The sequence below is a fragment of the Ictalurus furcatus genome, chromosome 3 (genome assembly GCF_023375685.1).
Source record: "Ictalurus furcatus strain D&B chromosome 3, Billie_1.0, whole genome shotgun sequence".
NCBI lineage: Eukaryota > Metazoa > Chordata > Actinopteri > Siluriformes > Ictaluridae > Ictalurus > Ictalurus furcatus.
The window spans coordinates 35,931,759-35,947,261 of NC_071257.1; the positions used below are offsets into that span (position 1 = coordinate 35,931,759).

Below are 15,503 nucleotides of genomic sequence, written 5' to 3' on the forward strand. Positions count from 1 at the left end.
ACGCTAAATCAAGCAAACTCTGCGATATTCAGACGAGCTTGCAATTGTTTAAATAAGTAAATAAATTACCGCAGATTTGTTCCGCGACGCCATGTCATGTGACGTCGTCATCACTACGTACATTCAGTTCAAAGCCGTCTTCGATTCACACGCGTCGGACATGAGTACAGCCAAAAGGTCTCGTTTACCACCGGACATCACTGCAAGAGAGCACGCAAAACTATTCCGCACGATTGCGATTTCGCAGATCCGAGTAGTTTTCCACAAAAAAAACTAAAGAACAAAAATTGCATCACAAATTTAAAAAAAAAAAAAAAAGAAAAAAAAAAACGCAGCAAGATCAAACAATTTCGGCTGCAACGATCACCAGAAGACCTTCCTGTAATCCTTTAACATCTAGACATCTGCTGGTAACATTACTTAACTAATTAACTAACACACACACACACACACACACACGTCTGGGAAACTTATCCCGTCCGAATATGCCTCTACACTGATCTGCTCGGTGAAGGGAGTGGTAATGAGGGAATGATCTGAATTAGGGGCAGGTTCATGCTTCCCAACCCACTGCCCTTAAAGAGAACCTGCAGAAGCACCAGCTCCTCTCTCTGCTCCTCTCAGCAGCCTTCTGCAGAGCCTCGAGTGGGACTGACAGGAAGTTCTCTCCTGATCGCGGGTGTGTGCATGCATTTCACTGAGTTAGTGTAGTTCGTGTTCCCGTACTGAGTTTTGTTGTCTCTGGCCGCCTCGGTGTTCCTCCTGCGCCGCGGACACGCTGTCTTCCTCCTGCGGCGAGCTTCCGCTTCTTCCTCCTCCTCCTCACCATCATCATCGTCATCATCATCGTCCTGCTCCACTCCGAGGTCTCTTCTCCTCCACACGGGGACGGATCTCGTGGAGCGGTCGCGCAGAACCCGGCCGGATCCCGCCGCACTCGGGGTTCCGTTCGTGTCCGCGGATGAAGCAGGCGGAGCGGCGGACTTCGCTCGAGTCTCCCCTCGGCCCCGGAGCGCCCTGCGCGGCGTGCGGGTCACACTCGAGTCCGGGGATGTGAACGCGGCCTCCTCTTCTTCCTCCCGCTTCTCTTTTTTATCAACACGCTGCACTTCCATCATCCCCCGGGAGAAAAAAACCCCGACAACGCTCGGTTTAATGCCTTTAATTAATCCACGCGGACATGAAGTGATAAATACGGTATAAAAATAAAAATCTGAAAAGACTTTGCTCGTTAAAGGCCCTGATCCTACACACAAACATATTTCACCGAGTCCTCCTCTCGCGCGCTCATCTCGCGCTCTCTGTTCTGTAGTTCTAGTTCATTAACAAACTTAGTTATAACTCTGCAAAAAGCATCTTTTAAAGACGCAGAGACGGTATTAGTACGCTCTTAAAGCGATAGTAAACCGGGCTGTAGCCGAGAACCGGGCGACTCGGACCTCATCTTGGCTTTGTTGCGTCTCCTTTAAGCGCGCGCTGAGCGGCGGAGGCTCACGAGCGACACTCAGCTGCACGGATCCGCGTTTACATTAAAGCCGCGGTGCGCGAAATCTCACTCACTCTCGTGCAGAGTTCAGACCCCCCTCGGACGTGTGTGTGTATGAGCTCTTGATTACGACATTGTGTGTGTGTGTGTGTGTGTGTGTTTAAGTGGTTTTGGTCAGGGAAAAACAGAAAGCGTGGGAACTTGTTTTTATTTTGTTGTATATCATCAACTTTACAGCTACCGTGCAACATGACCACGTAAACCTTACCGTCTGTTGTAGGCATCACATCTGTATCGGAAGCTGCCATGACGTTGTTGTTGTTGTTGTTGTTGTTGTTGATACACACTCCCTGCACGAATAAGTTGTGTCTCATGGAAAAGTTCCTGAGCGGTAATCATTCATTCATTCAGTTTCATGTTATTAAAGTCTTTCTTTCGGGTCATTTAAGCATTTGAAAACGTCTCGCAGTGGTCTGCACGGTGTGTGTTCCGCGCCCTTCTGACGTTTTGATGACGGCGTGATGGCGCAGGTGCATCGCTGACGTTTCGATCTCGACAGCCGCTGTCTGATCTAATTACAAACGGAATCAAGTAGGATGCTGTTTGTGTCACTATTACACGTAACTCTCAAATACCCGAGTGAATCGTGAGTCACACGCAAAACTGTGGAGGTTTTTAGACGTCTGCAGCGTGATCTCTGCAGCCAGACGCCAAGGCAAGGTTAGAAAATGACCAGGATAAAAACACTTCCACATCACTTTGGTCAAATATATTTGTTTTTTTATATTATTGGCAAAAAAAAGTAAATAAATAAATTTGGTCAAAATATGGTTTTTTTTTTTTTTTTTTTTTTTAGATTTTTTTTAGGTAGTTTTTCATTATTTAGCTGCAGCAACATACAGTGTGTGTTTCCGGCTCAACTGACACATATTTGGTACTTATCTGGATCAGTAAAGTTGCATTTTATATTATGTATATTTTTATATATATATAAGTTATGTGTAATTTATCACATATCATGTAACAGACGTTGAGCACTACTGATGTTAATGTGATGAAATAAAAAATCCTCTGTAGAATGTTAAAAATTTGAGACCAGGCTTAATCACATTTTTAATTCCATCTTTTTTTTTGATGAATTGGTGGCGAGTTTCCTTTGGGTTCTCCGAAAAAAACAAAAAACAAAAAACAAAACACCCATGCAGGTAGATGGATTGGCTACGATAGATTGCCCCCAGGTGTGCCTGGTGCTGAGGTGGACAGGTGTATTGCTGACTGTGACCGGTCTTCCCGGGGTTGATACATGGATACTGGATATTCTAGAACTCTATTTGGAAACAAACATAACAAGGTTGATTCTATGAAGATACAGTAAAGGGTATTGGTGTGAAAATTATGCTCTAGTCCTTAATGTTTGTCATTCCAGCTTTGTTTCTTTCCTGAGTCTTTAATGTCTCAGTCTGGGTCAGTACACACACACAATCACGGGGAAGATGAAAGTAAACGTTGCATTTCATTTGGAAATCAAGGTTCCAGAGTCTGGAGGACGAGTGGAGAGGAACAGAATCCGAGCTGCTTGAAGTCCAGTGAGACGTTTCCACAGTCAGTGATGATTTGGGTTGCCATGTCCTCTGCTGGTGTTGGTCCAGTGTGTTTTCTCAAGTCGAGAGTGGATGCAGCGTCTACCAGGAGATTTTAGAGCACTTCATGCTTCATCTGCAGACGAGCTTTATGGAGATGCTGATTTCCTTTTCCAGCAGGACTCGGCACCTGCCCACAGTGCCAAAACTTCTAGTAACCGGTTTACTGACCGTGGTAGTTAAGCAGTGTTGTTTTTTCTCGAGGAGACCCGAGAACGTCCCTGACCGCTCACTCGTCCAGACGCGCTGTAAAAACCTTTTTGTGTGAATCGAGTAATAAAATCAAGCTTCTACCACCGTCATGTTAAATGACATATTATGGAATGAGTCTCCAGTGTCAGCGGTACAGCTGTAATGTTACGTTTTCCGCCATCTTCAGGACAGAGGAGTTTCTCGCGAACGTAATTCCCGAGTAAACTCGGTTTGTTAAAAGTCTCATTTTTGTGATGTGCAAATGAACGTATATTTATAAAGGATATCCCGAGTGATCGTTTACATGTTTCAATGCATGTCTGAAAGACATTTCTTGTACCAAATACTAAAAAAAAAATGTTGCGTTAATGTTTACTTTCATCAGGTACAATTTCCTCTGCAACAAATAAGCCTTTTATTTACTTTAATGTATTATATTTTTGGCAGGAAAAAAAAAAACAAAAGCCGAAGCCGTTGTGGGATTTTACCTGCAGAGAAAAAGCAACCGAGGCTCTATATTTATTTATTTATTTATTTATTTATTTATTTATTTATTTCACGTTGGTATTTAACTAATGTTTAGTATTTTTTTTTTTACTTTACTTTTACTATTATTTACATTTTTATTATTTAATTATTGTACTTATTCTATTTCTTCACACTTATATATATTTATATGGCTATTATTTTCTTTTGCTAAGCTGCTATATTGAGAACAGGAACTAATTCGTGTCATTGATACATAACAACAGAAACTGTAACTATAAACGGATAAAACAAATGGATGATGTGTCATTCTTTAATAAATTAGAAATTGTAATGGTTGGTAAATTGCAGTTGTGTAAGAGGAATGAAACGTGGGGACGTGCCGTTACAGGAAAATAATCTAGTTCCCGTATTCGACGCCGGATTTCCTCCACTATTATTCATTTCTCAACGTCTGCGTCAGTGTTTACAACGCAACAAGAATACACACAGTAAACAACACACACTCGGCAGCACAGGATTTTTCCTCGTGTTTTTTTTATACGCTCAAAATCACATCCACACATCTATAATCCCAGATGAATTAAAAACATCGTGGATCAAATCAAACCCAGCCACCAGTTACAGATAAATCAGATAGGAACACACAATCAGATCAAAAAAAAAACCAGCAAGGTGCAAGTGTTCACGTTCCCGTACACACCATCTTTAACAGAACAGTCCGTGTTCGGAGTCCGGCGTCTGCTTTAGTTTACACGGGAGTTTGACTTCTTCTGAGCTGAAATGTTTCTTTAACTAATCAAATTTCTTTTTATGCTTCAAGGCGCCGTGTCATGGATTTCCAAAACCTGCTGGATTCATGTAGGTTTAGTGTCGTAAAAATAGAAAACGCTCACTTTAAATCCCCAGCTCTGAGAACAGCTTCATTCTGAAGGTACGACTAGTACATTAGTAGTCATTAGTAGTAGTGTTTTCTACCTGCTCTTAAAACATTGATATTGGAGTGTAAGGTGTTTAATAGGACCATGAGACGCAGGACTCCCTGAGCTCGTTTCATATTGTATTCAGCAGGGCTCAGAAATACGGTAAGATCATTATTATTGATCCAGACCAGTTATGTTTTGTGCCTTTTGCTTGTTAATGTGATGAACAGTGGAGATGATCAGGGTCTTAAATGCAACAAGGCACCTATTAACAGGAGATTTTGTACTTGTAACTCTAAATGTGAAGTGTTTTCATCTGATGAAGATCAATAGCAGACCAGGGCTACGTGCTCATCGCCTATAAAGAGCTCTGGTACCGCTCTACCTGGGTGGAGGAGTTAACATGATGATATTTTCATCCTGTAACACAGTTCAGCCGCTACTCACTGAGAGTCCCGTCAGTCGGGGAAACCTTCTGCCAGATGATATTCCTTTCTTTTACTTTATAATTGTACATTATACAGAACCTAGATACTGCTAGAAATAACCCTTTGTGAATAATTTCCCCATTTTATCTTCTAATGTTCTTCTAATTATGGTACTCATATATACACACACACACTGACTGAACTATGTATGGGACTATCCACTGAACTTTCTATACGACTCTCTATGGGATATTTAAACAGAGCTATTGCCAGAACTTTGCAGGTGGACAAGAGTACCTTGGATCCTCAATCATGATTGGTCAGCCCTATGTGGCTGCCACGTTTAAATCTACATGAAGTAGGAGGAAACCCCGACGGGTCAGATCCATAGAAATGTAGCTAAAAATCTGCTCTAAATTTAATGTCAAACAGAATATTTAAAAACAAAAACAAAATCCCCATGTGCATTTATGACACAGACCAACTGTACTGTCTAATCACAGAACAAGGAGCTGATCGGATGATAAAATCTATTTTTTGTACCAGTTGTTTAATTTCTCCTCCTTTTCCTTAATAAAATGTTTTTTTGTTTCTGATTGTTGTTATAAATTAGATCCAGTGAGATCAAATAAAATGTATACTACTGAGCCATGTTAATGTAAAATAGTCTAGTCAGAGAAAATCCCTTTTATTATTATTATTATTATTTATTCATGATTCACAAAATGTTCCACTCCAAGACCCAAAAAAAAAAAAAACAAAAAAAAAAAAACACCGAACAATATGACTTTCCACAGAAACAAATGTTTTATAGGCTCCAGCGGGTGAAAATGTTGTAAACAGTTATATAATGGTCGTCTATTAACGGGGTCATGTGATGTCCTTTAACGTTTTCCTTCTCCTTTAATGTGTAATGTATCTGTGTGTGTGCATGTAGAAGATCTGCACAGTTACAAAGCTCATCATCTCCCACAAAGGGATTTATTCTATGGAACAGAGAGCACTGCTCCAGACCCGCCTAAAACGCCTCGATTGAAGTCCAGATGTTACAAACTTGTTTGAAACATCAGCATAATCCCACCCGAAGGCGGGCGCGAAGAAAGAAGGCGAGGCTTCGGTGAACTGTGTTAGGGGCGTGTCGTGGAGACGCGGCGTGTTTCGATGCGAAAGCCAAACCCCTTTGTTTGGCCTTCCTAAAATGGATGAAATTAGGAATCAGTGGTTAGTGTTTATTTATAAACGCTGTTCCTGAGCAGAACCACCGCACGTTTGCTTGAGCACAGCGTATTTTACAGAGGACAGCTTCCTGAACCTGGAGGAGTACAACGCAGGCTATACACGAAGGCTACTTGTAAGAAAATGGGGCGATTCCCACTTTCCCATCTTGCGTTTCTGAATCAGAACCTGTAAGTACGTTTGATGAATTTATGTCGTATCTGCTACTGACTGGTCAAATGCGGAGTTTTGTGGCCCAGGGCTCAGTTGTAGACCTCTGCTAACATGCTAGCTAAAGTTATCGTGTTGTAGTTTTGATATTCAGCTGTGGGAATGCGTCTGTCGATTGCACAAGCCAAATTAAACCCTTATAACATCGTATCTGAAACGTAAGAGACTTACGAAACGTCCTGTTCAAGTCGCGCTTGCAAAGTTGGTTCCGATTGATCTGCTCGATCATCCGCATTTTCTGAATCCGACTCGGGCTCGAACCGACACGGTAAAACCCACTGCGTTATTAACGGTCATGCTTAGAAGCTTAGAATTGCTTCAGACGTCTTGGAAGATATTAAGGCGCGTTACATTTCCGACGCACGCTGGAGGTTTTTGGCCAATCAGAGCACTCTGGGCTTTTCGGAAGGAGGGGCTTTGGAGAAACCCGTACTCAATCGGAGCGTTTCAGGCAGCCTGGGAATAGAGGTACTGCATTAAATGTATAGTATGTGAAAAATAATGTTTTTAAGCACCAAAGCATCTTAAACTACTCTAAAACACCCAATAAACAAAATAATGGACTTTAAAAAAAAAAGACACATCACATGACCCCTTTAAGATTTTGGTAGTGTTTCGTCTGTTATGTTCGGATATTGTGATGCCTGATTGGACGTTGTGTCTTTGATCCCACCCACATCTAGACAAAAAAAATACAAACATTTCTGCTACAACTTTTAAACGCTGGTGTACGACTGATAAAATGTATATGCAGCTGAATAAAACGTTTCATTACTAAGACAGAGCGAGAGACGAAAACATGGATTTCCCTTTTCTTACAAACAAGAGGTCAGCGTGGCAAAGTGTGATTTGATCTCAGATTGTGAACTGAAATCAATAAATCAACCCAAAGAGAAAACCTAAATATGCTTGTGAACAGACATTGAGAGTCTTATTAGGGGTCCAAGCACCAAAGGAAATCCAGTCATTAGAAATCCACTTAGAGATTAGCAACCATTTAAGGTCATTTGCTTGATATTCCACACCTTTTGCTAACTAGTCTGAGGTTCTTTTTTGCATATCTTCAAGAAACTGGTGACAAAATACTCAGCAGGCTATACATTTCAAGAACGATAAGAATATGGCTGCCACACTGCATTAAATTAAAGTTTAAATTTACTCAAACAGCTGAAACTCATGAGCGATTGTCAGGTTGAGTTCAAATAGCCGTTTCTCAGGAGCTGGAAGTCCAGTGAAGATAAAATTTGGCCATTACATTAACGTTAGCCAATTAACTTTCCACAGGCAGTTCTCAGGGTTAGCATCGAGTACCATCGTGAAACGTAAACAGGATGTTCATCTACGGACTCTAGTGTTCGGTGATGCTTGGGAAGAACCGGTCAGTGGGGATGCTAATTACGACGAGAGTCTGGACCCCGTAAATCGCTGCTTGTGGCTGTATTAAGAGGTGAGACTTACTTTACTAGCCTTATTGCACTATTCTGATATCGTGCGCAAATCAGATCACATCCATCAGGACTACAAGGAAAAGCTCACATGACTGGATCACCTGTAGTTTGAGGTGTGTGTGTGTTCAGTGACCACAAAAAAAAAAAAGGTGCTGTACAGGTACAGTTTTGTTCCCTGTGGTACCCTTAAAGGTTGAGCAGTGGTTACGGAGTTCTTATGTACCTTAAATACGTTTTTAAAGATCAGCTACTATCTGAAACCTACAGACAGACTGAACTCTTGAAAATCCCAACTTGTTTAACAGGAAACGGCTGTAATTCCACCTGTGTACACATACCTTGACAACACAGATGGCAGGGAAATTCACAGTGTGTGATGAGGGAAGTGAAACGAATAAGTCTGTTCACTTATCTGCACTGTTGGACCGGTTTTAAACCGGTTTAAGAAACCAGAGCATCTGCAGAAAAGGAAAGGCTCTGCTGCGGAGAACAATGGAAATTTGACTGACCCAGACCTCTGAAAATGTTTTGTTTTAAGTGGTTCCCTGAGGTAAACATCTATTGTTATTGGTTCTCAAACTTAACTCTTTGTTTTTATTTATATCCCTTGCCTTGATGTGACAGTAGCCTGGCATAATCTTCAATTTTACTGGTTCCTTTATATAGTTCACTTTAAAAATAAAAAATAAAAAAAAAAAACCACTTTGAGTGGATCCCTGAGATATTCCACCATTTATATTTGTTCCCCAACCATTGGTTTCATGATTTAACCACAAATTTTCATTGGTCCCCTTTAGATACACCGGTCCATTTTCATTGGTCCCCTTTAGATACACTGGTCCATTTTCATTGGTCCCCTTTAGACAACCCTCCCATTTCATTGGTCCCCTTTAGATACATTGGTCCATTTTCATTGGTCCCCTTTAGACAACCCTCCCATTTCATTGGTCCCCTTTAGACAACCCTCCCATTTTCATTGGTCCCCTTTAGATAACCCTCCCATTTTCATTGGTCCCCTTTCGATAACCCTCCCATTTCATTGGTCCCCTTTCGATAACCCTCCCATTTCATTGGTCCCCCATGTTCATTGGTTCCCTAATATAATCCTAGGTTACTGATTTCCTTATATATGGTTCTATATAAGGTTACATTTTCAGAGAAATGTAGACTGTTTCCGAACTATCATCCGTTTTCCATGGAAACCTGAGATAATGCACAATTTTTATTGGTTCCCCAACCTAACCCTTTATCTTTTATTAATTTCCTGACATTAATCCTGTGTATCTATCCTGCATTTCTTATTAGTTACCTGGCATAACCACCAATTTCAGTTGGTTTCCCAAAATAGCATTGTTTTCATTAATTCTGAGATAACCCTCTACTTTCATTGGTCCCTTGATACAGCCCTGTATTTCCATTGGTTCCCTGCCATAACAATTCATTCCCACTGGTTCCCTGGTAGAGATTTAAGAAAGCAAATCTCCCATAATTTCAATTTTTGTAAACCCTGCAAGCTTTCGTAAACATTGTGGCTGTTCATCTGCACCTCTCTCTCATGCTGAATAAACTCCAAAAAGGCTTAAAGATAAATCAGAGTCCCTGAATCTGTGTGTGTGTGTGTGTGTGTGTGTGTGTGTGTGTGTGTGGGGATGAGAGTGACTACACATAATCTCCTCGCTTTGGCCTGAAGTAGAGCTTCTTGGTGAGCATAGAGGCGAAGCAGGGCACCTGTTTCTTGCCGATTGCCGAGAGGTCTCTGCAGTTCCCCACACTGCGCTGAGACACTTTGCGGTTGATGAGTGTGAGCAGCTCGGTGAACTCCAGCGTGGAGCCGTAGTGCTTCAGCAGCTCACACAGGTCCTGAACAAACCAGGAACCATTCACTGTCTCCCTGTGGGAGTAGAAACCTGCAGGGAGGGGAAGTCCAGATCTACATCAGCACACAGCCAATGTGTTATATTACCTATTACACTTGTTTTGCCCTATATTACTGTAGAGGTCCAGCTCCTTTCTTGAGGGAATCCACTCCAATCCAATCAAATCCAATCAAATCCACTCCTCTCAAATCTACCAAAATTCACTATAGCATAAAACCTGATGGGCACCCCGTCACCCCGTCACCCCGTCACGGGTGTTCCCCGCCCTGTGCCCCCAGGCCCCTGGGTTAGGCTCCAGGTTCCCCACAATCCTATGTAGGATAAGAGGTGCAGAAAATGGATGGATGGGATGGATAAACCTTGATGCTCAGAATCATGACTATTGAGGAAGTTTATGTTCTATTGTCTATATAGGGGACTAGAAATAAGACATTAAAGCCTGTAGTGGTTTTACCAGACAGACCGGTCTCAGTGTGGTTTACATGTCTGGCATACCGTAGTAAATACTGCACTAAAAACGTGTGCACGTGGTTGACAATAAAAGATCAAATCAGTGCAGGCCAGAATAAATAAACCATTAACCTGGGGTACAATATGGTCATAGAGTACAAATCCTGTTTCAACCTGACTCAACTCCTGCCCTTAGAAACGGCATTAATCTTTTAGACTTGGCCTAACAGGATTAAAGGTCTAAAATGTTCAAAGGACCGTTCAAATAAGCCGATCTCATGTCAGAAATTTGCATTACAGCTTAATCACGTATGATTTAGACACATTTGTTCAGATGTCTTAGTTTTAATATACAAGTTTACATTTGTGTGGTTTTTTGATGTCTCGATGTATTTAAGTCAGTAGATCCCAAGCATTTTTAACAAATGTTTATAAACTTATTACTTTGAAATTCCACGGTTCGTTACTTTAAAGACGTGTATAAATTTAAAAAAATAAAATAAAATAATAAAATAAAAAACCCCCGCAATGTTCACTTCGTTTAATTTAATTCGATCGTTAGCATGTAGAATATGTATAATAAAGGTTTCAGTGATGGCTGTAATCGATTGACGTAAGGCGTGTATTTCAGCACTCACCCTCAGCTACTGAGTAGCACATGATGAAGTCGGCTCCTGCAGGGAGCGTTTGCACCACACCGGCGTCCACTACCACCTCATTGACCTGCTTGCTGTCCACCATGTCCATGGGAGTGACCGGATCGTCGTGTTTGTCCCCACGACACGCCTGCCATTCACCAAATATACATTTATACACAGTCACTGTACACTTATTACAAAAAGAAATGATAAGGCTAATGTTAACACTGTTATACTTAACATCATCACACCACATTTATATACTGCGCTACACATCCAGCCAGAAATGTGCTCACAGACCTGCAAAACCCATCTAAACACTGTCCTAGTGGGTGGGGCCTAATATTCTAATGAGCATGCCTGATTGACAGCAGTCTGTGTGAGATTCCACCAGGTTACTTTTAGTTTTCTAGGTCTGCTTTGGCTTGCCAGGGTCATTTCGAATAAGAGAACGCTGTTAAGGTCCAGCTCTTGAGTTAAGCCGTCCTCGATGGCTAACCATAGTTACTCTGAGGTACTTGTCCAATAATTTGAGATGAAGTTTTGGTGTTTATAATAAAACTAGAACGGCGCTGCCAAGAGTGACGAACCAGCCAGAAATTGGTGCGATGATCACAGTCATAGAAAGATAATTAATTATAGGGCAAATATTCAATTTAATTTTAGAGATATTCAAGCAATAAAACATTAGGGTAATTTATTCAGTCCTTCTAGATAGCCTAGTATAAATAATTTCGGTTTGGGCAATCATTCTGAGCTACTGGACATCAGGAGTTTTTTGTTCACCTGCAGGATGAAGATCTTTGGCTTCCCCACCAGACTCCGACATTTGTCTCCTCTGAACAGAGACGTCATGTCCTGGACTTCGATCTTGTCGTCGTGGGCGTAAACGTGTCCGTTTTCGCCATGGCTCAGGAACACGCAGACGAAGCAGTCAGCGTCTGCATGATTAGCGTTAGCAGCTGGGGGGGCGGCAACGGTCATGGTCAATGCGAAAGCAAAACCACAGGTAAGTGAGTGTAGAGAAAGATGTACAGTTCTGTGGGGGGGGGTGGAGTCTGGATTCATGTGCATACCTTCAGTGATGATGTGCAGAACCTCTTCCCGTTTCTTATCATTGTAAGTCCTCACCTCAAATTCCAGCTGCTCAAACCTGAAAGTGTGGTTCAGAAGTTTTTTAAAATCACAGCCCTGATGTTCATCATAGGGAACCATTTAAATCATACAGAGCTCTAAATTAAAGCTGCAGTATGTAACCTGTGTGAATGTAGAGACCCCTCTAACACGGTGTTACAGTGTGCATTATGGTGCGTGTAACGCTCGACGAGGTGGTCCCCTTCCTTCTTCTTCTCCTCTCTCGCCCTTGCATCCCTCTCCCTCCTTCCCCCAAAACCCGTGCTTTCCCCTCCCACCCTCTTCTCCTGCGTCTGTCTCCTCTCCTCCTCTAACCGGTGGATTCGGGCTGTAACCAGACTTCAATTCAGCAACGCTTAGTTTGAGGGGAGGCATTGTGAAATGCACGTTTGGTGAAGGAGAGGTGTGGGCACGGGGATGCTCACGAATACCAACAGTGCCGACAAATCGGTCGGGGTTTCAAGCGTTAGCTAGAGAAACGTTAGTGAAAAATTGTGTGGAATGTGAGTAGCAGTGGCAGGGGTGTCCATCAGTTCGCATGACGACGTGCATTACAGTGTGTCTCACCTTGTGCATTACGGTGTGTGTTACGGTGCAGGTTGCAGTGTGTCGGTTACACTGTGCATTATGAACCTATGTTAAGGTGTGTATTAGACTGGGCGTTATGCAGCGCACCTCTTTTTGAGGTTGTCCCTGTCTGCCGTGGATCCATTTCGAGGGTAAAGCCTGAGTTGCCAGTAAAAGTTCTCCTGGTTAAAGATGAGCGCCAGGCCTCTGCGTTTGTGCTTCATGTTGTACTCCTCATTTGGGTCGATGTTGCAGGCACTGGGGGGAAGGGGGGTGGGGGTGGGGTTGTTCAGCACAACTGAAACGCTTAACTTATAAAGTATAATAAATTCAGCATGATTGTTGTCCCCCATAATCTCACCTTCGATATCTAGCGTCCATCTCGGTCTGGCCTCCTTCCTGCCCTGAACATACAACATGCTTGTTTTACAAATATAACTGAAATTTCTTCCAGGGCATGATGTAAAGTATTAAACACAACAGTGTGATGTGACGACGTGAGGAAGCGTTACTGCCATCAATAACTGTGGGAGAAATCGTTACAGCGCTGTGGAGAGTCGTGCAAACATAAACGCACTTTGTAGAAACTGAAATTAGACGCTGTTCAGGACTCTGATCACTCAGAGATAGAAGACACGCCCAGGCCACACCCCTGTTGTTTATTAACCTACAGGTTGTACCGAGTTGCAGTGACCTGGCAGCAAAAGTCAGAGCAAAAACTCAATTACACAAATGTCCTCAAAAATAGTTATTCAGGAAGGCCATGTCTGGTTTGTTCACATTCAAACGTAGATAGAAAATCATTTTATCCTGCACTGAGGAATCCTGTCTTGAACAGGAAGTAAATTCCAACAGGAAGAAAGGGGGAAAATCCCCAATCAAGTCTGTTGAGATTCATTATGATTCATTACTGGTACTTGAAAAACTGAATCCTGTTCTACTTTCAGTTTCTACAGTGTCTCTAGATTTGCATGACAATAAATATTTATTCCACGGCCCGGCAGAGTTCTGGATTGTGATTGGTCAGAAGGTGTCGATTAATTTTCTAGAACTGCAGCTTTGACAGTAGTGCAGTTTTATATTAATACGCTCGTTGTAATACGTTATTGTTTCTATAGTAACAGCTCGTTCACAGCGACTCGTAAAGCGGACGCTCTTCTAATAATAAACAATTTAAAAAATCGTGTGTTTAATCGTTGATAAATGATCGACCTTTTCTGTACAGAGACATTTTTTCAACATTAATGGAAGGAGTCTCCAGTGTCAGAGGTCAAGTTGTAACTTTGTTTTCTTAGTGACATGACAAGCTATGTGTGTGTGTGTGTTTTTGGACTTAGTAACTATTATTAAGGAATGACTGTTTATAGTTGCTATAATGTAAGTGAGAGCAGGAACTAACTTGTTTTGCTGAAGTTCCACAACACTAACTGTAAATATAAATGGATAAATAGTACAATGTGTCATTCGTTAGTAAGTTAAACTGTAATCTCTGACATACTGCTGTGGAATAAGAGGAATAATATACATGAAATGCACTGTTATCGGAAAATTTTTAATCCAATTTGTTGATTATTTATCTAAAACACTACAACTACATCCCGTTGTGTATTATTCCTTAATAAAGACATAAGAGTTACGCCATGTAGTGCATGATTGCCTTAAAATGAAACCAACCTGTAGGAGTAACACGTTGTGTTGAGCCATGATCCAACTCCACCTCACCTACAATGATAAACACCAGCATTAACAACAACAATCCTGAACTTGAACGCTGCATACGGTAAATAATACACCTTATAAACAAACTATATGTACGTAATAGCTTTTTCTAAACCTCTAATCAAATGTACAACGACTATTCAGCATATATGCACTACATTTCAGCAGGTTTGAGATTAATATTAGAAATTAGTGAGCTATAATAGTATATTAGACCAGCGCAGGTCATTAAATGACTCAGGAGTTTATGAGACGACTCCAGAACTCGACTCCTACAAGGAAGCATGTCCTTCCAAAGTAACCTCAGTTTACAAGTAAATACGAGCGCAAACTAAACAATATACATAACGCACGATACTTACAGTACTTAATAAAACGTTTATATATATATATATATATATATATATATATATATATATATATATATATATATATAAAAAGTGATTTAAAAAAAAAAGCGAAAAACTTTATTACCTGCAACTTGACCTTCCTTGTGACTCGCCATCGTCGTTTATCCTATGAAGGCTGAACACACCATTAAATGACAGCCATAAGCCTCGCCCACCCACACTTTGATTGGCTAAAATGATAATAATTCTAAGCTCTGATTGGACCATGAAGATGTCGATCAAGGAAAGGCACTACTTCCGCGTTTCCCTTGTTCGCCTAAGGTGAAGCGTTTCTTCTCTGGAAATTCAGAGCAACTTGCAAGGGCGTGATGTGTCATTTATGAGATTGTAAACTAGCAAAGTTAAAGAGCTTTCACACAACATAATTCACCAAATTTACACATTTAAGACTACTGTTGTCCTCTTTAAAATAAATATAGATGATAAATATGTTTTCTGTGACAGTAGCCTTGAAACTTATTCAACATTTGTTTTGGTTATGTCTCATAAAATACTTCCTGGATTTCTGCAAACGTACATTTAAAAGAGATGAATACATATGTGTGTTACATTTCACCCACAAACACAAGATATATTTTTGTTATAAACTTAAATATGAATCTTAATGGATCATTATTAATATCAATATGAATACCTCAGCGGAATGCTTTTCTGCTCAC

General features: G+C 41.2%; 2 protein-coding genes across 3 annotated transcripts in view; both read right to left on the minus strand.

Moving 5' to 3' along the window:
- The window catches only part of zfp91 (ZFP91 zinc finger protein, atypical E3 ubiquitin ligase), a 12,885-nt gene extending 10,283 nt beyond the window's left edge, over nt 1-2,602 (minus strand). Inside the window, exon 1 of the mRNA XM_053622179.1 lies at nt 727-2,602. Coding sequence (XP_053478154.1) covers nt 727-1,118 — 392 coding nt within the window. The 5' untranslated portion in view covers nt 1,119-2,602. The remainder of the gene's footprint in view (nt 1-726) is intronic.
- A 1,501-nt stretch (nt 2,603-4,103) lies between these two features.
- On the minus strand, nt 4,104-14,967 carry LOC128606144 (caspase-6). 2 transcript variants are annotated; one of them, XM_053622181.1, is made up of 9 exons: nt 14,909-14,941; nt 14,390-14,437; nt 14,115-14,142; nt 13,077-13,119; nt 12,824-12,973; nt 12,091-12,167; nt 11,801-11,976; nt 11,015-11,162; nt 4,104-9,956 (listed from the first exon to the last, which is right to left on the minus strand). In XM_053622181.1, exons 2-9 carry the CDS (start codon nt 14,417-14,419, stop codon nt 9,709-9,711), a joined length of 900 nt encoding a protein of 299 aa, XP_053478156.1. In that variant the 5' UTR covers nt 14,420-14,437; nt 14,909-14,941; the 3' UTR covers nt 4,104-9,708. The 2 variants fall into 2 exon arrangements, with proteins under 2 accessions (XP_053478156.1, XP_053478155.1); XM_053622180.1 differs by lacking the exon at nt 14,115-14,142 and having other exon boundaries at nt 14,909-14,967.
- Between the last annotated feature and the right edge of the window lie 536 nt (nt 14,968-15,503).

Excerpts from the sequence above, each read along its gene's own strand:
- LOC128606144 (XM_053622180.1), bottom strand. The coding sequence starts at position 14,939 with ATGGCGAGTCACAAGGAAGGTCAAGTTGCAG. Across the intron at positions 14,438-14,908 it reads CAAGGAAGGTCAAGTTGCAG|GTGAGGTGGAGTTGGATCAT; the intron begins GTAATAAAGTTT and ends TTATCATTGTAG. Across the intron at positions 12,974-13,076 it reads ATGGACGCTAGATATCGAAG|TGCCTGCAACATCGACCCAA; the intron begins GTGAGATTATGG and ends CCTTCCCCCCAG.